Source organism: Sporobolomyces koalae (assembly GCF_050403365.1).
Source record: "Sporobolomyces koalae JCM15063 DNA, S_koalae_JCM15063T_v1_ctg5, whole genome shotgun sequence".
Taxonomy (NCBI): Eukaryota; Fungi; Basidiomycota; class Microbotryomycetes; order Sporidiobolales; family Sporidiobolaceae; genus Sporobolomyces; species Sporobolomyces koalae.
In genome coordinates, this window is record NW_027481766.1 from 366,751 (window position 1) to 387,837 (window position 21,087).

Genomic DNA, 21,087 nt, shown 5'->3' on the forward strand with positions numbered 1-21,087 from the left:
GCCGGTACTCGCTCCCCTCACGCCTACGAAGCAGCTCATTCCCCGACAGCGTACACTCGAGCTCGCATCGCAAAGCGGCAAAGTGCAAGCAGGTCAGCTGACGGAAATTTGGAACGAACCCCTTACGAGATCTACGCGGCCGACACTCTCCGCCGCGAATTCGTTTCAACTGCGAGAGGAGCACCGCGAGCCCGCATACTATCGCCTTGAATGCCCAAGCATACTCAATCGGTCTATGGAGAACATCAGCAACAGCACAAGCGGCAGCTGACTGCCAAGGTGAGCCACCACTCATTTCTGGGCCCTTCTCATCGTCGGCTGACCCACCCACTTCTGGCTTGCGATCTCTTGCGTCTTGATGGGCATCATCAGGACAAGGCGAAAGCTACTGCAAAATCTCTCGTCGAGAAAGGTAGACAATTCTTGCCGCCAAGCTCGTCGTCGTCGTCGTTGGGGACGTCCGCCGCCAAGTCCGATTCGACCACCTTTGTCGAACACGCTCGCTCGTACCCACATGCATCCAAACAGGACACCGATGAGAGTCTCAGCGACGCGGCAATGTCTCGGCGTGCACCATCACCGCTCGGCAGCGCACCGGTCTCGAACCTCCCGACACGCTCGCGCCCGTCTTCGTCCGACGGAAGTGACGGGCGCTCGACCACCGACGAGGCCAGTGCAGATTACCCTCCAGACTACAGGAGCGATCTGGGAGACGATTTCTATGCTGGCGAAGAGGAGGACGACGTGGATGGAGAGGAGGAAGTGTTTGAGCACGAAACTCACGAAACGAGACCGCACTTGATCAACAGCTACGATGGACTCGTGTACGTGACAGACGGAAGCTCTTCACCCTCTTCCTCGTACTCGAGCGGATCGTCGTCTTCGGGAGACGAAGATGGACCGGAACAGGAACGAGCGAGACGTCAAGCGATGATGGGCAACTCTGAAACTTCCTGGGAAGACGCTTCACCCGCTACATCGAGTTCACAAGGACTGTACTCTCCTCCACCCAAGAACTCCAAGTTGCAACATGCCGAGTTGCCCGAGTACCGATACCCGAGCGTCACTGCTTCCCTCCCTTACGCGACCCCTTCTTACGATCCGAACCTTGCACCGACTCCGGTCGGATCTTCAATAACGCACGTAGATGAACATCACGACTACTACTACCATCACTATCACCATTATGCCCCTCATGACGATCAGTTTGTCGAAGCCTACACTCAATCTGCTGCACCCTCTCCCGCCATCTCGCCGACAAACTCGGGAGCCTCCACGCCTCGAGGTCGCAATCCACATCCTCGGCTCTTGTGGCGTTCGATCTTGTCTTCCGAAGTGATCGACGCGCTCGATCAGCATCATCAAAAGATTGCAGGTTGCCCGTTACCGAGGATCGAACCTCCTTCTCCCAACAGTTCGACTCTCGATGTACGACCTGAACGAGAAGGAGCGGGCAAACTAGATGTCGAGGTGCGAGAACGGGACAAGGTACGGGAGAGAAGTCGGATGGGACTGAATCGCAAACCCCTCAGTCGGGAAGGTAGAAGGTGGAGTCGTGCCGTTGAGCGATGGGGACTGTGAACGAACTTCGCGGTCGTCCCATGTCATGCTTTTCTGTTGGGGGTCCACCATTACCTCTCATCAGGGAGAAAAACAAGCAAATCAATCAAAAAAATTGCGCTTCCAGCGGAATCCTCCTGACGCAACTTCGTTTGTCTCGCTTCCTTTCTTTGCACTGTACTCTCCGGAAGTTCCTCTCTCTGTTATTTGCAGTTCAGCACGCAGACCCTTTCATTTGTTTTCAGTTCTATCCTATGCTACAAATCGCTTGCACATGTCTCTCAAGCGTGGTCGGTCTGTTGACAGAAATCTACTGGTGCTGGTCTCTACAGTCGACGTATGAAGAATATACATATTGCCTTCTAGTCCGATTGTTCGTTACTGGCCCTACCACCTTCTTGTAACCAGAACGTACTCGCGGAACTGACGCACGCGAGGAGGACCATGAAGTAGAACACCAACAATCCTCCGGCGAGTCGATGCGAGACAGACAGTGCGAAGAAACTCGATGCCAAGGTTGGTCCGATCGCATGAGTGACCTTGTGTGTCGAGAAGAGAAGTCACACGGATAAACCGAGAAAGAAAGAAAACGATGAAGCATTTCGCAAGTCAGCTCTCGCTAGGGGAAAAGAGGCAAGCTCAAACCATGCGAAAGGAAAGGGAGGGGGACTGACGAGCACATTTGGGCGGTACCATTGAGTGTACCGAGAAGTCGTTTCGAAGGAGCAGCATCAGTAATGACGAGCATGTTGCAAGCATACGACATGTTTCCCCTTGTGAACAAACAGGTTGAACGCGGCCAGAAACGAAATTCTCAGTGAAACGCATTCCACGAGATTGTAAGAGCAGTTGTTGAACTTACAGAGATTTGAGCACGAGAAACACCATCATGACGATCCAAACGACGGATCTCGTTCGATGCTGAGCGCACCAACTCATGATGGGGAACAGGGAGAACACGATTGGGTACAGCATCATCAACCCTCGGTACAACTTGACCGTCCCAAACCGTTTTTGGAGCGGTGGGAACAGTACGAGCTGGAACACAACTGCAAACAGTCCCGAGCACGACAAGGCTGTTCCAATATCAGATTCGCGAAAGCCTGACAACGGGACATGGTCGATCTGTGAGCTGCATTCACGATTTTCGATCGACAAAAGCGAGGACTTGCCAAGTCCGCCGAGTCGGACCGGCGAGTAACAGAAGAGTACGAGGAGCGCGTCGAGAGCAACTGTTTCGAGCGCAAGGAAAGCCTGCAATCGACCGAGAGACCGTCAGCTACATTATAGCTAGATTGCACAGCCGCGGAGGGGTTTAAGTAATTCACGTAGGTCGTTAGTGCCGCATTCACGCGTCTCGTGAAGAGGGCAGCGAACGGAGGAGGTTTCGCCTCTATCGTTCGCTCGGCGGAGTGTTCATCGGAGAGTTGCGGCCGACGAGATGGAGAAGCTGCGGGCGTGCTGTAGCCACTGTCGGTCTCTTCTGCCTCTTCGAGCAGACGACGTTGAGCTCTTGGTGCTGGCACAGTTGTCGAGGTGGCGGACACAAAGCGACCGTGTCGTTTCGAGCTTCGTTCATTACTGGCGGTATGTGCAGGAGAGTCTGGTCGTTTGAGAGTTTCTTCGAGAAAGAAGAAACCAATGACCGCGCCGAGGAAGGGGAACAGTGCTCCGATCAGGCATGGGAGGATGTACGGATTCGCGACGAAGAATGGATAGTCGAACAGGCGAGGGAACCGTTCAGCTGGGTGGGACAAGTAACCACCTAGAAGAGGTCTGTAAGGGAGCTTGTGCGGTCAATCTCTGCCAGAAACGATCAGCTCGTGCTTGTGTGACGCACCCAATCACGCTGCCAAGCGACCAAGCAAGTGGGAGAAACGAGAAAGCTCGCGCTTGGTTGCTCTCGTCTGTCAACTCGCCCATAGTTCCTTTGATCACGCTGAGACAAAATCAGGTTAGTGGACCAAATTTGCGTGAAGACCGAGAGGGGAAGCGACATCTGTCGCAACATACGCAACATTGCCGTTCAAGGCCCCGCCAAGACATCGTGCGACCACTAAAGCTGTAAAGGATTTGGACATTCCAAACGCGATGATGGATACCGTCACGCCGGTAAGCCCGATGATGAGAACCGGTTTTCGACCTACGAGGAGCAGTTGCTTAGTAGTGCTCGCGTCCATAAGAGCGAGTCAGCAGGGACTCACCGATCCGATCCGACAGTCGACCCCAAGCGAGGACGGTAGCAAATGTCGTCAAGGCAAAGAGAGACTCGATGATTCCGGCCCAATATCCAACTTTGGACGGATCATCCGTAACATGGAGATCTTCGATGAATCGAGCGATGAACGGGAAGATCACGGTGAAGGCTGATCGGGCAGCGAAAGTAAGCGATGTCCGCCGAGGTTTGCGTGGACAGTCGAATGCTCACCTATCGGCTCTCCAAAGCGCATTAGGCACAACACGAGCACTTGAGCTGATTGTAAACATTCGAAAGGCAATCAGCTACAATTGCCAGCGGCTGTCAAGGCGAGACGCACTCGTCGGCAGGGGCGTGCAAGGTCTGGAACTCGTCTCGCCTTCACCAGGCAGCAGGCGATCTCGTTCATCCGCTCTCCCAACTCCATTGCGACTCGATCGACCGAAGATGGCGCTCATGAGTGTCGATGCACGTATCGTTCAGACCGGGTAGGCGGGCCGATACAGCAGCACTGGATCGGGCCAGGCCAATAATCGCGGGACGATCCTATTGATCAACGCTCGCACGGACAAGGCAAGTCGGTGCTGGCTCGAGGCGTCGGAGCGCAGTGAGGTATGCAGCGGTCTCGATAGTTCTGACTTATGCAGCTTTCGGCTTGCGAAATATGTATGTGATCTCTCCCCCTGATTCAGACGCCGCGCCTCCGTCATCGACGTTGTCGGGCAGCGGCCTTCTCCCCGCTAGTCGATCTATCAGGCAAAGCCCATCGTACAGAGCCACAGATCTTGCAGTGCTCATTAGACCTCTAGGTGAAACAAAGCGACAGCGCGCTGATACCGGTGCGGAAACAAAGATTGCAGATCACTAATCGTCCTTGCTACCATTTTTGCGATACTCGGGAGGTGCATCCATCGAGTCCCTGTCGTCGTGTTGAGTCGTGATATCCAACTGTCGGTCGTCACCTTCACTGTAGCGTAACCTCCGTCGTTCGTCGTCGCTGCCGTCGTCTTCGGACCTGCCGCGTCTTGCCCCTGATCGTTCTTCCTCGTCGTCGCTGCCGACCTCGAACATGACCCTCTCGTCACGTACCGCATCCGATCGCCTACTCATGGGGAACGAGTCCTTGAGTTCGTCGGCATCCTCCCCTCCTTCCCCTCGTGGCAACAACGCGTCGACATCGTAAAGGTCGGCCTCGTCTTCCGTTTGTGCCAACTCGTCACTGAGAGTCAGTTTGCGGTTGTTGCTCGTCGGTCTCCACAGGATCGCGATGCTCGAAAACACGATCAAGTACAGGACGGAGGACCATCCTTCGACTAGGAACCAGCGCGTCTTCCAAGTGTTGGCTGGGAACGAGGATCGCAGCCTCGAAGAGAAAGTGACGGCCGACGCGATGAAGGCGATACAGATGTCGAAAATGGCAAAGTAGAGAATGTACTGGAGGCGAACAAACACTGTCCAGGGATGAAGCGATCGCGCACATCAGTCAGGCTCGAGAACGAAGGAGAACGTTTCGTCAGGCTCACTCCTTCTCTTGTAACTCTGCCGACGCGACGTCAGGTCGTTAATCGTCGAGCTGAGCGAGTACACTGGAGAGAAGAGCCAAACCAAACATCAGTAAGTTTCGTGGCTGGGTTCTCGATCATCGAGCGGTCGACCTACTGATCCAGGTCAAGAAAGCAGTGAGAGTGAACGCAAGCGGGACGACAAAGAAGATGACAAAGAAGCTCGCCGAGTCGACCGGGATTGCGCTCGAACCGAGAGAGTATCTGCGTTTCGATCGCGTCAAAACTTGTTCAAGGCGTCCACTCGCGCGAGAGAACGTACAGGATCCCAAAGACAAGGTGACAGATCGCGAGGAGCCTCACGCGGGCGAGCGCACCTCCCAAATCGGGACGCATAATCGACAAACCCATCGCGGCGAGGCACAGAAGGTACAGGCTCAAGCTGTTGCGGACCGCTCCGAGTACCGACACGAGGATCAGGTAAGCGCCTGCGACTCCGGGATGTCCGACTTCGTTGAGATAGACCTCGTAGCGGAACGTGAGGAAGTGCTCCGCAAGCACAAACACAAGGAGCAGGGAGACGTAGTTCTGAAGCGGCAGAAGATCGCGTCGGTTGAGCCAAGCAAAGACCGTCCAGACGAGTGTGAGTGCGAGGTAGGCGAACGAGAGGTACTTGAAGAACTGTCATGCAAAGATATCCGTCAACCACAACAAAGAGTCCGGGAAAACGCATCTCGGATCTTACCGGAATTTTTGGATACTCGCTGCCGGAAAGGTGACCTCCGTAGACGTTCTCAAAATCGACGACGCCGGCGTAGCTGCTGTTGTACCGAGCCTGCTGCAGCGAGACGGGCACGGTCCCGACGCAGTAATATCCGGTTTTCGGCACCTCGTAGCGATACGGCCCGGTGCCCCGCGCTGCTTGTTCATCTCCTAGAGGTGCGGACGGTACCGGATCGAAGCGAACCGAGGTGGACCAGATGGTTGAATTGGAACCCGGCATCGTGACGAAGTTGCCAAGCTGAGAAGCTTGACAGAGACCAGCGTCGCGTGCTTCGAGGGTGCAGACGTACACTCGCTGAAGGTGTTGAAGCAGTGCGGTTCAGCTCAATGATCTGCGCAAGTTGCAACTACCAGTTTCAACGGAGACTCACATCTGACACCCAATCGTTCGGCTTGTTGGCTCCTGTCGGATCCACTCCTAGGTATTGCGCATCCTCCCATTCGAACACGACAAGTGCCAATTGTCCCCGTGAAGCCGGAGCAAACAGAACTGAGACATACGCTCGAATGTCAGCGCGCTCGGAAATGCGGCAGGTCCGACAAGCTGGCTACTCACTCTCGATATAAGAATTCTGCACTCCTTGACCGAGCTCGTTCTTGGCCCATACTCCGCTGCACACTTGCCGGATCTGATCAGAACGCAGACAAGGTTGCGGGTTAATCGTTGCCGAAAAGCGTAGTGAACAGCACACGGCTGTTCTGCGAACGTACTGTGTCCTGATCCGAGACGAGGACCTGATAAGACTGGACGAGCGGAATGGCGAGGGCTAGCCAAGCCAAGCAGGCTACAGCCGCAGTGCGAAACGGCATGATGTGGAGGTGCCGCCCTCTAGCGATTTGTATACAGCTTTGGTACGGATTGGGACGAGCAAATCTGTGTGTCAATCTCAGAGTTCTATCGCGTTCGAAGGGCGGGGTTGAGTAGCGGGTTGATACAGGCGAAGATTAGGCTTAAGGGAAATTCAGAGTGATCGACCAAAAGTCTCGTAATTTTCTGACTAGCACAAAGTTGAGTGTTATATTTCGGACGAGATCTGCTAGGTACTGACGGGGGTATCGCAGTGTAGGCGACGGTGATGATTCGATCGGTCGCGTGTGTATGCATGAATTCGATACGATTGCGGCTCTCGCCTGCCCTCGCTCACGCTTCTTCTGAGCCATCGCTGGATGAACTTTCTCACCCACAACACGATCAATATTGAACGCGCGCGAAAGACCCGGGAACGCCACGAGCAAGAGCGAGCGCGATCCGCAACTCGCGCCTCGCCGAACCGATCGCACGACTCGGCACCTCGGGATGCGACACGATCGGCAGGCGGCGTTCAGCACAGCGATCGCGATGAAGGTGAGCGAGCGACTTTCCTCGACTCCTACTGCGTTCGCCACCTTGCGAAAGAGAGCAGGGCCGAACACCCCTGAATGCGGGGCCGCAGCCGAACAGCCTTTCTCACCATGTCCACCGTATGCCTTAGCGTCAAGAGAGGTAGCTGACCAAGCGTTGATGTGTGTCGAGTACAGCCGCGAACCTCAGCCCGTGGCAAGGCGTCGGCTCCCCTTCGTCTTCGTCGGCCTCAGACTTCGAGCCAGTCGCCTTAGCAGACTCGGACGTCGAGATCGCCTTTGACAGGAACAAGGTGCCAGTCCAGCAGTCGATACATCGTGCGAGCTCCCTCGAGCTTGACCGCTCGAGCCAGAGACGCGGCAGGGACCGTTCGATTTCGGTGGAAGAGGAGCAAGAACTCGGTCGCGGAGTCGAAGGCGACGACGAGGATAGCAGCGCGTTCGAATCGGCGGGAGAAGACGGTCGTGGTAGGGGCAGGACCCGAGAACGGCGCAGAGATCCTGAACTCAAGCGGTCAATGCTCGAAGATGCCCTTCGGTCGAGGCGAGTCTCGCTCAGTCGTCCGCGATGTACGCTCGAATATGCTGATGTCCGATTCGATCTACAGCCTATCGACAATCTTGTCCCTCGCGCCGGCTCACACGGGCATGTCACAAACTCCCCAGATGTCCTACGTATCGCTCGCAAACCTTCTTTCGTCTCCTCGTGCGAGTCTCAACATCGCCCCTCCGAGTCTCAGTTCTCGTCAGATGATCGGAGCTCGGCGCCCTTCGCCTTTTGCAGCCTCGCTCGAGTCGAGGGTCGAAGAAGATGAAGAGGATGACTTTGATGACGTGCAGCGTGCCGAGTCGCCACATAATGCTCACGACGTGCTCACTGCTTCCTCGTCCGAGGAAGACGAGGGCTACGATGACTACGAGCGTTATGGTATCGACAGAGCCGCGGCCTCGACGGGCTCTCGAGCAATTCCTATTCCTCGAACGCAATCGCGACCAACGCCTCATTCTCTCTCAACCCGAGACGACGCCTTCTTCTCGCCTCTCCAACCTTCTCGACCTCTGGGGGCATCCGCTTATCAGGCATCGGATTCGCCGTCCGCTTACTCTCGCCGACGTGGAGCGCGTCGGGGCCGTGGCGCTGCCCGAGGAAGGGCTAGTGGCGGAACCTCGGGCGGGGGTAGCTCGGCAAGTCCGCAGCCTGGACCCGCAAGTCTCGAAGAACGAAGACGAGCGCGAATGGCTGCGGCCCAGTCAGGATGGACGCTTGGGGAGCGAGGCGGAACGACCGATGTCGATGACGAGAATGTTCAGCCAGGCATGCTCTCTTCCACTCGCAGCTAGAGGAGTGTGGTTGAAAAGCTAATCGAACAAAGGTACCTGGGCAGACGAGGCATTCGCAGAATTGTTATCTGCCGCACGGTTCTTTTCGGATCTCTCGCCTCGCGCCCAGCACTCCCGATCCCTCCCAAGTTCGTTTGGTTCGACGCGGACAGCACGCCCTATCCCAACATTTCACTCTATTCCAACACCAACGTTGCAGGACCACGAGCCCGACTACCAAGATGACGAGGACGATCCGGCTATGGCGAGCGAGAGCGTCCCGACGCTAGGAGGCCTCTCTTCTTCCGGTGCTGAAGGGTCCAGATCACCTTCGTCGCATGAAGCTGTAACCAGAAGGAAGCCACAACCGGATCCAAGAGACAAGAACTTGGAGAAAGCGGTCAAAGGTGAGCAGGATCGGAGTCGTAGCAAGAAAGGGTGGTTCGGTTGGTGGGGGATCGGCAAGACCGTCGAGTTGAAAGTGTGGCACTTGGTCGGTATCTGCGGAATCCTCGTCGGGGTCGGCTGGGGCGCATCGTAAGCTTTTTTCCACACTTGGCACGACCTCCGGGATACTTTCTGAGCTTTTCATGCTAATCCTCGCTCAATTAAAGGACCTTGATAAGGTCGTACGTTCTACCGAATGTCGTACCTCTCACTCGTACAACGACCGTTGCGAGCCGATTCGATTTCGCGCCTCTCACGCTCGAATATCCCACCAAGATGTCATCACTGTTTCTCTGATCGCACTTTTTTCCTTTTTTTTTTTTTGTATCTTGTGGCAAGCATACTTTGCAATCTTGTCTGCGCCCTTTGTCCTTCCTAGCTCTCCTTCCTGTTGATGCTACCACTGCCTTCCTCTATTGTTTCCAACACATCGCTTTCGATATCTAGTCTTGCCCCTTGTCTACTTTGATGTTGCGATTGTCTGAGACGAAACCTTGTACCCTTGTAACCTCTTGTACGAATTGTCTCTCGCTTGCAACTTTGAACAACTTTGCTTCAAATTGGAGGTCCCGCCCTTTTTTTTCGAAAAAAAGCGCAAAAGAACCAGGTTTATCAAGCAGGCTAATATAGTCCAAGGTAAAAAAGGTAATGTTGTCGTTATTTCGTTGGAGGTTTCAATTGAAAGAGTTCGGGTTTGATCGACAGTTTGCACAGTCGAGCGATGAGACCTCCTAGTTGTACGACAGTCGAAACTCCTTCGAGTACCCTCATGTGTGTGAATCCGATTTCCTGGAAAGAGAGAAAGGATCAGGATTCAACAAGCCAGAGTCAAGAGAGAGAGAGATGAAGATGAAGAAAAGAAAAATCAACTGACTCGAATGAACTCGAGTTTCATGTACTCTTGCATACTGTCCATCCCTTTCACGACCCTGAACAAAGTCGAAACGATATCGACTGCCGAGTACCCATAGTTCCACAAATCTTCGAGTTTGTGCATCGCTGCATCGACGTTGCCCTTGATGCAATCCTTGAGCAATTCTTGTACTTTGAGCGGGTGAGGTTGATCGCACACTTTGAACACTTCGGAAGGTCCGACCATACCGAACCCGGAGTAGGTCGATTGCAAATTGTTGACTGCCTGTCGCATGTCGCCTTCCGAAGTGAAGATCAACGCGGTCAACCCATCTGCATTGTGTGGCACCTGAATGGGGACGATCGAGGAGAAAAAACCCTTTCGTCAATGCAAAGACGACGCGAAGCGAGCAAAAAGATGGGGTGTGACAGTTTACCTTTTCAATCTCGCAAATCTCCATCAAGCGTTTCAACAATTCCTTGTCGGTCAGGCGCGAGTACCTCAAGATCGCGCAACGACTTTGGATCGGTTCAATGATCTTGTTGCTCGAGTTGCACGCGAACGCGAACCGGGTCGTGTTCGCGTACAGTTCCATCGTACGTCTCAACGCTTGTTGCGCTCCAGTCGTCATTGAATCGGCTTCGTCGAGAATGATGAGCTTGTGACGACCCAACGGCAGCGTCACCTTCTTCTGGGCAAAAGTCTTGATGCGTTCTCGCACAACGTTGATGCCTCTGTTGCGGTGCCACCCCCGAGGCCGAGGTTCAGTCCATTGCGTAGAGTCTAACGTTGGAAACAAAGAGAAGAATTATACCGTTCATCAGAAGCGTTGAGCTCGAGGACGCCTTCCTTGTAGTGGTCGCCAAGGAGCTCCCGTGCGAGTGCGAGGATACTGGTCGTCTTTCCGATTCCTGGAGATCCCTGAGAATATTTCGGGCGCGAGCGCAACCTGCGTCAGGGAGGAGAAAGGCGATTCGATCGGCACTCGAGGCAAAGCGCACCGAGATGATGATGTGAGGACAGTTGCCCTCTCGCGCAATCACTTTGAGACGTTCAATGGTCTCGACGTTGCCGACAATGTCGTCGAGCGTCCTCGGACGGTGCTGCAGCGAGGACAGCAAGTGGGGGCGGGTCAGCGTGCAAGCCCAATTCGGTGACCGGCGACAGGACCACGCGTTACCTTTTCCACCCTGTGAGCCCAGAAGAGGTGTCGGTGGTCAGTACTCGGTGCAAGACGCGTCGGGTCGTTGACGATCGCGTGAAGAGCAACGCGTACCATGGCAGCTCGTACGCGGCGGCATCCGTTACGACCTCCTTGTCCTTTCCCTTGCCGTTCGTCGTACTGAACATGGATGCGACTGTGGTCATCGCTGCGAGTCGAGGGTGCGAGTCTACGAGAGTTGCGAATATTGTTGGTCGACGTCCGATAGCCGCTTCTTCCGCTCGATCTGCCCGCCCCTCAGTCGCGCGTCCTTACGCTGGCGATCGTTGATTTGTTCAAGCTGCCGACTGTGCCCGCCTCGTTCTCGCTCTTGTCGAGTGCGAAAGCACTCCTGTCGGCCGTCGCTGCCTTCATCGTCTACAAGTCGATCTCCCTGTCCACCACTCGGCCCGTGGACCCAACTGGCTCCCCTCGGTCGTCTCAGCGAGATCCGGTCATGAGTGAAGCGGACCGAATCCCTGCGACCCAGGACGACTCGACTGATCCTGCGGCTGCGGCTGATCTCGAGTCTCCTCCCGCCTCGAACCCGTCCCCCAAAGCGTGCACGACCTACAACGAGGACGTACTCAAAGTCACAAACCCCGACGGCTCGTCATTCCACGCAGTTGTCACCGTACGTACCCCTCGCTTACTCGAGAGATTCACTTCACACGAGCTCGCGGCTGATTCCGTGTATACCGCCGTTCTTGCAGCGCTGCTGGGCAGATGAACAGAACCCGGACGCTCTCATCGAGGCCCAGAGACTCGGGATTGACTTTGTTCCGGTACACCGCTTTTCCTCTCATCATCAAGCCCGCGCGTCCGCTCTCGCTCACATTCATTGACGAAGCATAGTTGAAACCCGGATGGCTCGAAGTGTTGCATCCGGATGGCACGAGATCCGAAGTTCTCGAGGCTTCGACCGAACTGGTCGACCGTGGGTTCTTGCGGGGTGATATGGTCCGCCCGGCTCGACCTCGCAATACTCCACCCGCTGCGACGAAACCTCAAGCCGGTACCATCATCGACATTTCGGCACAAGTCAAACTTGAACGCGTGCTCGCACCTCAAGATCGTCTCGAACCTTGGTACGACACGAAAGACTTTGTTGCCGCGAACCGCATCAACCGGGGTGATCACGTCGTCTTTGGGGAATGGATCGGATTGGTCGAGGAAGTGTTTCAAGTCGCCATCATCGAATTCGAGAACGGTACGCTCAAGCGAGTGTGTGACGGGCTTGGATCGAACCTCTCGGTCGGACCTGCGAGCGAGGTGAGCAAAACCCCATGTATTTCTGCCTTTGCCGTGCTTTGACATGTCTCGGAGTTCTTTCTAGGCGGTCCAAGAATTGCTTGCCAAGAACTTTGAGACAATGTGGTCGGGCTTCTTTGCAACGAATACGGTCAAAAATGTACGTCTCGCTTCCCCTTTCTCCGATCGACATCGATGATCCCTGATTTTGCCGAGATCTAATTTTTTCTTGATATCTGTAGATCCTGGATGTCAAACAAATGCTCGTCGTCGTCAATTGGTTGTGCAAGAATCAACTTTCAGAAAAAGCGACTTCGACCCAAGATTCCGATTGGGTTCGACCCAAGAGGTTCTGGCCTGATCTCGACAATCTCAAACTCGTGCGTGCTACCGCGGATCACTTGCGCACAATTCACGACAAGCTGGTCCCGAAAATCTGTAAGTTCCCCTCTTCGCTGACTCTGAATCCGAGGAGTGATTAGCTCAAGTGGGTTTTGTCAACCCGATTCAGCTTCTTCAGTACCGCCGGCTGCTACGTCTCGACACTTGTCGACATTCCCACACTCTTTCGAAATCTTCAACGTGGTCAACTGTCGCTCGACTCTCAAGATCCTGTGGCAAGACGGTACAATTACGTCTGGACCTTCGAACGAGTTTGAACAGGTCCACACGCTCGATGACGAAACCGACGTGTTCCCGGGAGAAGTCGGCATGTTTACGGGAGTGACCCCAGCACGATGTGGAGTCGTTCAGAGTATGGATCGTCGCAAGCGTACAATCAAGCTCAAGTTTTTGAACTCGACAACGACGACGTCTGACGAGGAAGACGAAATTATCTCTGGACTCGAGTTTGATCCGCATGGACCTCCTCCAGACAACTTTGGAGTTCGACGTGGAGATTGGGTTCTCATTGCCAAGGACAAGGAAGGGAACGGTGCAGTACTCCCCACCGTTCCAGGGTTGGGCGAGAGCGAAACTGCGGCAGGGTTGATGCCCAATGGAGACCAATTGCGACTGATGGTGAGTCCAAACCAAACCGGGGTCTCTGTCCTGCTAGACCCTTGCGCTTGCGCGCGCTCCGCAGGCTCGAAAAGTTCCTTACGCGAGTCGTTTTTGCAAACACAGCTTTCGGCCGTCGGCCTCCCTTACGCCGAAACGATCTCGGATTCGTTCAGACCACCACGACCTCAAACTTCTCCTGATCAACTCGCCGACATTGATTGGTATGGAGAAGTGTGGGATTTGCAACTCGATGGACAAGCCTTGATTCGGTTCCCGGGAGGGACGAAGCGACCGATCGAGTTGAGGAGGTTGATTCACCTCGATGATGGAATGGACCCTCAAGGGGAAATGATGGATGCCGCTCAAGCTGCACTCGATGAGCATCACCACCATCATCACCACCACCATCACGATCACGAACATTGCGATCACGACATGTCTGATGGAGAAGAAGAAGGCGCGAGCGATGGTTGGATGACCGAGACTGACGACGAAGACCTCGCCGTGGAATCTGCGGGTCTCAGGGATCAAGACATGGTGGAAGCTGATGTCAATGGAGAAGGAGCGGGAGCAGCATCTCGGAAGCGCAAGAGAAGTCGGAGAGAAAGTAAAGGGTGGGCAGACGATGATGACGACGAGGAAGGCAGTGGAGACTCGAAGCGTGCGACCAGCATGGCGGTCGATGATGCCGAAGATAAGCAAAAGCCGGTTCAAGTCGAGGCAGCAGTACCAGCTGCGTCAGAGCCAGCGGTGCCGGCAAAGGCGACCGAAGCGTCGAGCACGAAGCAAGAATCGACAGTGTCTATGCCAGGCGAGCTGGAAGATCACGCCGATTGGACGAGGTTTGAAGTTCTCGAGGAAGCGCCTGCAGATCATCACTACGCGAACGAAGCGATTCAAGTGCCGAGCAAGAGTTTCATGAGCCGTGTTCGGAAAGAGCATGGCGTGTTGGCGACCTCGCTGCCACGTAAGTTTCGCATTTTGCCATATCCTCGGAATTTTCCGCGAGACGCGAACCTGACTCGCCACGGTTGTATGCTGGCAGCAAACATCCTCGTTCGAGCGTACGAATCGCGCCTAGACCTCTTGCGCTGCTTGATCATTGGACCTGTCGGCACTCCGTTCCAGAATGCACCATTCCTGTTCGACTTGTTCCTCTCGCCAACCAAGTTCCCGCAAGAACCGCCGCAAGTGTTTTTCCACTCGTGGGCGGGCGGGACGAGGGTTTCTCCAAACCTGTACTCGGAGGGCAAAGTCTGCCTGAGTTTGCTGGGGACCTGGTCGGGCGACAAGACAGAGGTATGTCGCTTCTTTTTGGTGGTTCTCTGGTAGTCCTCGAAGCGATTCCTCCCTGACGAGCCTCTCGTATGTGCGACAGTCTTGGAGTTCGGCACGGAGTTCGATCTTGCAGATCTTGATCTCGATCCAGGGACTTATCATGGTCGAGGACCCCTACTTTACCGAGGTTCGTCTTGACTCGGACACGAACCGCAGCGCGTGCGTCAAACTGACACGATCTCTGTCGCTCGGATTAGCCTGGGTTCGAGAAACAGATGGGTACTCCCGAAGGAACGGCCGCTTCCGAATTGTACAACGAGCGCACGCTCGTGCTCACGCGCAACTTTGTCAAACGTGCGTGCGAGTACCCACCGGCGAACTTTGGTCGCGAGATTGCAGCATACTATTACACGGGACTGCCTTCGAACCCGCCGACACCAGGTGCGCTCGGAGGAATTGTCGAACAGTGTCGGGCGTTGCTCGAAGAGAGCGAAAAGTGGCTCGCCGCATCGAAACTGGAACCGACCGAAGACCGAAACGATGCGCAAGCGAGACCGCCACCGAGTGTGATTGTTCCCTCGCAGCGAGTGTTGACGGAAGGTGCCGGCCTGAGTCTCAAGCGGACGTTGAAGGCACTCGAAGAGTTGCAGGAGCGCGGACCCAAGGTGTGATGACAGAAGACGGTAGCGATTGAACCCCCCCTTTTTTTGGCATGTGTGTAGCTATCTCTTGCAACCCATCCGCATTGTTTGCACGCCTGCGCTCGGTAGAAGTGAGTTGCGCTTCGGCACGTGAAACATTGCCGGGACAGTCGGGCGCGCTCTTCTTTTCCGTACTTTTTCCCCGATCAACTTGCATTTGGCTCTCGGCGCAAGCGCACGTTCACAGACTCGTTCGAACGGGATACAGCTCTTCACTCGCCTACGTGAGTGATCTCATGGTCAAAAGGACGGTCCTCCACTCGGGCTTCGGCTAACCGCAACCGGAAGTATTCGCTACTTGGCTAAGCCTCAGGTGCATCTCGTCGACCTGCTCTGGTCACGCTCGCGCACTCGTTCGAACAAAAGATGCTCTCTCGGAGCTGTGTACGCATAGCACGCACCTCTACTCGGCGTTGTCCTTCGCTCGCGGCATCGATCCGCCCCACTCTCTCTTCGGCAACTCGCTCCAACACGATGACCAGCCCGCGCCACTCTCACTCGAGCACTGCACCACAACAACCCTTGTTCCGACTCGACCCGCCAACTCTTGAACAGGAAGAAGCCGATTTCCAAGCGCAGGTTCGATCCGTCTCGGAATGGTTCAACTCGCCTCGATTCGCGCGGGTCAAGCGTCCGTACTCGCCCGAGCTCGTCGCGACGAAACGAGGCACTCAACCCGTCTCTCCGACTCACGCTTCCAACATCTCTGCCAAAAAGTTGTGGGCTGCGCTCGAACGCGCACAGGATCAAGCGAAACCGCTTCACACGATGGGCGCGATCGACCCGGTCCAGATGACCCAGATGGCTGAACACCTCGACGTCTTGTACGTGTCGGGTTGGGCCGCGTCGTCTGTCCTCACGACCGGGTTCAACGAAGTCGGACCCGACCTCGCCGATTACCCCTACACGACCGTTCCGAACCAGGTGCAACGGCTACGCAAGGCGCAAGAACTGCACGACCGCAAAATGTGGGACGAACGTCGTACCGGCAACAAGGACAAGCAAGCCTGGATCGACTACCTACGTCCAATCATTGCCGATGGCGACACGGGGTTCGTCTTTGTTCGCATCCTCACAAATGCAGTGCCCTGTTGGTCTTGAGCTGATTTTCTCCTGTAGACATGGAGGCTTGTCATCGGTCATGAAGCTCGCGAAAGCGTTTGGCGAAGCGGGAGTGTCAGCCGTGCACTTTGAGGATCAACTGCACGGCGGCAAAAAATGTGGTCACCAAGCCGGCAAGGTGCTCGTACCCATCTCGGAACACACCTCGCGTTTGATCGCCGCACGACTACAATGGGACATCATGGGCCTCGAAACGCTCTTGATCGCTCGCACGGATGCCGAGAGTGCGAAACTGCTCTCGAGCTCGGCCGATGCGAGAGATCACGAGTTCATTCTCGGCGTCGAGACTCACGAAGGTCCGAAGAAGGCGTTGGCGGACGAGATCATGCATGCTGGAATCGAGGGCAAGAGTGGAACCGAGATCGACAAGCTCGAAGCCGATTGGATGGGAAGCGTCAAGCTCGTTACGTTTGATGAATGTACGCTCTATCCAAGTCCCTTCTTGATGAGAGTTATTTGATTACGGACTGACTCATCTGTGCCGGAAACAGCCGTTGAACGTCACCTACAACGGACCCTGTCATCCACCGAAGCCTCTTCCAAGTTTGACGAGTACAAAGCTCGCGTTGCCGGCGACGGCATCATCGTGTCGAATCGCGAAGCTCGCGTGATTGCCAAAGACGTATGTGGATCAGAAATCGCATGGGACTGGGATTTGCCGAGAACCAAAGAAGGGTACTATCACTACCGAGGAGGAATGGCGGTGCGCTGTCTCTTCCTAGATCCGTCGAGATCTTGTCATCAGTGTCTAACAGGGTCCGAGTTTATGTTTTTTTTTTCCGATGTGCACAGGCCGCTCTCAAGCGTACCCTCGCGTTCGCCGATGTCGCCGACCTTTTATGGCTCGAGACGAAAGCGCCTGATCTCAAACAAGCCCAGTCGTTTGCGCGTACGATCCGTCAACACAACCCGAACAAGTGAGGGCCGTTCCACCCGACTGCTTGACACCGCAACGTAGGACACTCCTGATGTACCCCCCCTCTTTTGTCATCTCAGGTGGCTCGTGTACAACCTTTCGCCTTCGTTCAACTGGGGCTCTCACGGCTTCTCGCCCGAACAGCTCGAATCGTTCATTTGGGACCTCGGCAAGGAAGGGTTCCTGATCCAACTCATCTCGCTTGCCGGACTTCACAGTACCGCTGTCACTACAGGTATGTTGCTTGGTCTCTCGAACAATCTTGTCCGCTGAAAAGGACGTGGAAACCCTAAGCCCTGAACTGATTTGCTTCTTTCCGCAAACGCGACTCTATTTTAGCTGAACTTGCGAAACGGTTCAAGACTCAAGGTATGAAGGCGTATGTCGAATTGATTCAGGAGAAGGAGAAAGCGATCGGCTGCGACGTGTTTACGCACCAGAAATGGAGTGGAGCCAGTTACTCGGATCGAGTCTTGAATGGTCAGTTTTCCTTTTTTTCTTCTTCCCATTTTTCCTCCTTCTTTCGAAGAGAGATCCAGAAGCGTTTCTTTACTCACAACGTTCTTGATTTACCCACAATGTTTGCAGCGGTCTCTGCTGGTTCTTCGGCTACAGCAGCAGGAGGTGCCGATTCGACAGAGCACACGTTCTGAGGTACATACTGGCGATTTGAGTTGCACGAGTCTGTAGTCCGCCACCGTTTGTACAGCAGTTGTATACATCCGAGTGACTGGTGCAAAAGCGAGAACCAGAAAACAAACGACAACCAGTTTCGCTCAGATCGAGCTAGAGCGAACTCATTCTGAACAAAGAGTTGTAAATTTGCGAGTATTTCTACAGACTTTTATTTTTGGTACAGCAGTAGACAAAGTTGGTGAAGAAATTGAGAGGGAGAGAATAAAGCCAAAGGCTTTCTCCCCTCTGCTTTCTTTAACCCGACAAGGGTAGCCCACAAATATCACAATCTTGAACTCCTGGTTCGTTCTCGAAAGTACAATGTGGGCAAACTTGCATCCCTCCTCCTCCTCCACCTCCCTCCGTTGCTGTCGATGTCGATGTTGTGGTTGTAGAAGGTTCTCGAGGGAACGAGTCTGGTGGAACATCGACATCAGGAGGGATTTCAAACCCATCGATCATTTGTTGTTGTTGTTGTTGTTGTTGCTGTGGTTGACCGGGATAATCCTTGTCAGGAAGGTTGTTCGTCGTTTCTTGTTGTTGTTGAGAAACGATCATGAGGAACGTTTGCCAATTCGGGGACGAGTACAGTTTGGACAAGGTTTGTGCTACGAAGTAATCGCGTTCAGGGTGACGTGATACCGTTGCGAGTTGACACATGACTCGGATATCGTTCTAGAAGTAAGAACAATACGATCCGGATCAGTATTCATTCTTTGTCGATGAGAAAAGAGAGAGAGAGGAGAACCGACCTCGTCAAAGATGCCACAATCTGCAAGGTACCTCAAGAGATGCCAGTCGCTGAACCAATCGAGCAACCCTTGCAACTGGTTCCTGCCAGTCTCTCCTTCGTTCACCAACCTGTCGACGACGTCCTTGTCGATCGAGTGAAGGAATGGAGCTGGGAGGGATGCAGACGAGATCGTGCGAGAGAAGCTCGACACGACCGAGTTCAACGTCTGATCCGACAAACCCGCGCGGTTTTCGGCAGTGAATGGAGTTTTCGTCGTGAACAGAGGGTTTGGTGCGACCGGGAATCCATGCGAGACCTGAAACAAATCTTCCGGAAATGAGTACTGACCGATGCCCTCAACGCCGAGAAGAACGGAGCAGAGAATGACTGACATTGACGATCAGGTACTCGACGGGGAAACAGGGTTTCGCGTTGTCCTTGACCTCGAGTCCGTACTTGTTCTTGTAACGGTAAAAGACGTCGGGAATGTATCGCTCGGGACCTTCCTCCTTGACTCTAACGACTCCTGGATCGACGGAAGCTTCTACCATGTCGGCGTCGACCATGGCCATCGCCTGGTCCGAAACCTGGTACGCTTCGACCGAGATCTGTCCCTCAATGTCTCCCGAGATGACACACGTGACGAACCTCGACGAGAATTTGCCGTCGATCGAGAACCTTGAAGCGGTCGGGAACTGACGTTGCAACGTCGCCGCGAACAGGACTTCCAACCCCGACAGGAAGAACGAGTTTGCGTGACGTTTCGCGACGACCTTGCCTTGACGTTTCGATTCGTCGCTCGTCGCGTCCTGTGTTAAATCGGTAAAGACGACTCCGACGACCTGCAGTCCGTTGCCACACGCTTCGGCAAGCGCTTCGACCTTGGCGTGCTCGTTCCACGGGAACCCCACCGTGATGCCGTCCGCGTGCGGTTCCTGCGCGGGTTCGTGAATCGCTTCAACGACCGCCTTGACGCCCATGGGAACCTTGTCGTACGGTTGGTACGTGCCGAGGAGGTACCCGAACCGTTGCGTGCCGGTTTGACGCCAGAATGCAAGGATGCCCTCGACCAAAGCCGGAGTCGCAAATTCGACGTGGTCGGTCATGCGGTACGCCTGGCGCGAGAGGGTCACTGCCGACGGTTGGCACTTGGTGCAGATTCCGGCGGGCCACGACGGGTGCGCGCCTGATGCACACGGGACCTGCACGCGGTACGACGGGTCGGCGAGAGGCGGGATGTACGTCGACGCCTGAGCCGAGGTCGGTACGGCAGCGTGAAGCTTCTTGAGATAGGCGTGGTACGAGAGGTGCTTGATCGAGTGAGTCTGGTGGTACTCGGCGTCGAACGGTTCGAGGGGCATGCAGTAATCACACATGCTCTTGGGTCCGCAGCGACAGCCGTGCTTGCCCTTCTCACGTGGGATCTTGCCGTCCTGTTGCTGCCAGTAGTCATCGACCGAGTTCTGGTGGACATGTTCCCATGGTTTCTGGCCGCCGGGCACCCTGACCGTGTTGGTCGTCGCGGATGCGGGTGCGGTCGAGGTTGAAGGGACAGGTCCGGCTTCGGGTTCGATCGGTACCGTCTTGCCCGAGAGGGTGTGTGCAGCCGCAGGAGCGGGAGTCGAAGCGGGAGCCGGAGTCGGTGCGGAAGAGAGGGCGGAAGGCGCGGCTTTCGGTCGGTACGAGGCAAAGAGGAGGTCTCCGTGACTGAGTTTCGCAATATGGCTCTCGAGTCAGTCGAGCTCAAGCGAGATGTAGGAGAAAGAAGTGTACTTGATCCCGAGGGACGCGAGGTTGCCTTGGATCGAGCTGACAAGGTTTTCTCCGCCTCTTGGCTGATTCGACAAGGCAAGTGTGTCCGGGTCGATCTCGGACGAGGTTTCGAGGATCTGGCGAGGCGAGACGAGTCAGCGCGAACCGATGACGACTCGTGCGAAGCAAAGACCATCTCTGCGACGCCTCTGCTTGAGGGCCGATTCGGAGCGAGAGCGTAGCAGAGAAGGTCCTTTGTAAGTGATTGTACTCACCTTGGCTACGAGGGTCGAGATGTCGTCGGACGGCTCGAGTTGGAAGCGAAAGTTGCCATCTTGACTGCGAATGCGCACGAGCTGCAGTGCGAAACACGAGGTCAGCACACGAGGTCACTCGTGCAGGGAGAGAAGACGTGCCATGGTCTCGCGAGAGTCGATATCGCGGGCACAGATG

General features: G+C 55.0%; 8 protein-coding genes across 8 annotated transcripts; 4 read left to right on the forward strand and 4 right to left on the reverse strand.

Moving 5' to 3' along the window:
- Nucleotides 1–210: 210 nt before the first annotated feature.
- Nucleotides 211–1,581, forward strand: JCM15063_005968 (uncharacterized protein; the record flags this gene model as incomplete). Its single annotated transcript, XM_076676724.1, has 2 exons — nt 211–279; nt 373–1,581. 2 exons carry the CDS (start codon nt 211–213, stop codon nt 1,579–1,581), a joined length of 1,278 nt encoding a protein of 425 aa, XP_076536183.1.
- Nucleotides 1,582–1,922: 341 nt separating this feature from the next.
- On the reverse strand, nt 1,923–4,215 carry JCM15063_005969 (MFS transporter; the record flags this gene model as incomplete). The annotated part of the gene is made up of 10 exons (XM_076676725.1): nt 1,923–2,099; nt 2,231–2,333; nt 2,423–2,663; nt 2,733–2,814; nt 2,889–3,336; nt 3,401–3,499; nt 3,574–3,703; nt 3,765–3,926; nt 3,989–4,033; nt 4,098–4,215. 10 exons carry the CDS (start codon nt 4,213–4,215, stop codon nt 1,923–1,925), a joined length of 1,605 nt encoding a protein of 534 aa, XP_076536184.1.
- A 406-nt stretch (nt 4,216–4,621) lies between these two features.
- Nucleotides 4,622–6,852, reverse strand: JCM15063_005970 (uncharacterized protein; the record flags this gene model as incomplete). The annotated part of the gene is made up of 8 exons (XM_076676726.1): nt 4,622–5,208; nt 5,281–5,343; nt 5,417–5,523; nt 5,582–5,940; nt 6,005–6,337; nt 6,414–6,532; nt 6,599–6,671; nt 6,754–6,852. The coding sequence occupies 8 exons, from the start codon at nt 6,850–6,852 to the stop codon at nt 4,622–4,624; spliced, it is 1,740 nt and encodes a 579-aa protein (XP_076536185.1).
- A 357-nt stretch (nt 6,853–7,209) lies between these two features.
- Nucleotides 7,210–9,447, forward strand: JCM15063_005971 (uncharacterized protein; the record flags this gene model as incomplete). The annotated part of the gene is made up of 5 exons (XM_076676727.1): nt 7,210–7,387; nt 7,561–7,927; nt 7,992–8,698; nt 8,769–9,240; nt 9,330–9,447. 5 exons carry the CDS (start codon nt 7,210–7,212, stop codon nt 9,445–9,447), a joined length of 1,842 nt encoding a protein of 613 aa, XP_076536186.1.
- Nucleotides 9,448–9,807: 360 nt separating this feature from the next.
- On the reverse strand, nt 9,808–11,371 carry RFC4 (replication factor C subunit 4; the record flags this gene model as incomplete). Its single annotated transcript, XM_076676728.1, has 7 exons — nt 9,808–9,939; nt 10,025–10,351; nt 10,440–10,737; nt 10,818–10,924; nt 11,005–11,106; nt 11,184–11,193; nt 11,280–11,371. 7 exons carry the CDS (start codon nt 11,369–11,371, stop codon nt 9,808–9,810), a joined length of 1,068 nt encoding a protein of 355 aa, XP_076536187.1.
- Nucleotides 11,372–11,661: 290 nt separating this feature from the next.
- On the forward strand, nt 11,662–15,406 carry JCM15063_005973 (ubiquitin-conjugating enzyme E2; the record flags this gene model as incomplete). Its single annotated transcript, XM_076676729.1, has 10 exons — nt 11,662–11,838; nt 11,918–11,989; nt 12,060–12,476; nt 12,541–12,615; nt 12,698–12,893; nt 12,967–13,475; nt 13,581–14,424; nt 14,503–14,756; nt 14,836–14,922; nt 14,993–15,406. 10 exons carry the CDS (start codon nt 11,662–11,664, stop codon nt 15,404–15,406), a joined length of 3,045 nt encoding a protein of 1,014 aa, XP_076536188.1.
- A 504-nt stretch (nt 15,407–15,910) lies between these two features.
- JCM15063_005974 (uncharacterized protein) lies at nt 15,911–18,127 on the forward strand (the record flags this gene model as incomplete). Its single annotated transcript, XM_076676730.1, has 7 exons — nt 15,911–16,488; nt 16,556–16,977; nt 17,050–17,261; nt 17,351–17,475; nt 17,555–17,709; nt 17,814–17,954; nt 18,063–18,127. The coding sequence occupies 7 exons, from the start codon at nt 15,911–15,913 to the stop codon at nt 18,125–18,127; spliced, it is 1,698 nt and encodes a 565-aa protein (XP_076536189.1).
- Nucleotides 18,128–18,404: 277 nt separating this feature from the next.
- NPL4 (nuclear protein localization protein 4) lies at nt 18,405–21,053 on the reverse strand (the record flags this gene model as incomplete). The annotated part of the gene is made up of 6 exons (XM_076676731.1): nt 18,405–18,824; nt 18,902–19,198; nt 19,275–20,589; nt 20,656–20,771; nt 20,910–20,973; nt 21,028–21,053. The coding sequence occupies 6 exons, from the start codon at nt 21,051–21,053 to the stop codon at nt 18,405–18,407; spliced, it is 2,238 nt and encodes a 745-aa protein (XP_076536190.1).
- Nucleotides 21,054–21,087: the final 34 nt, after the last annotated feature.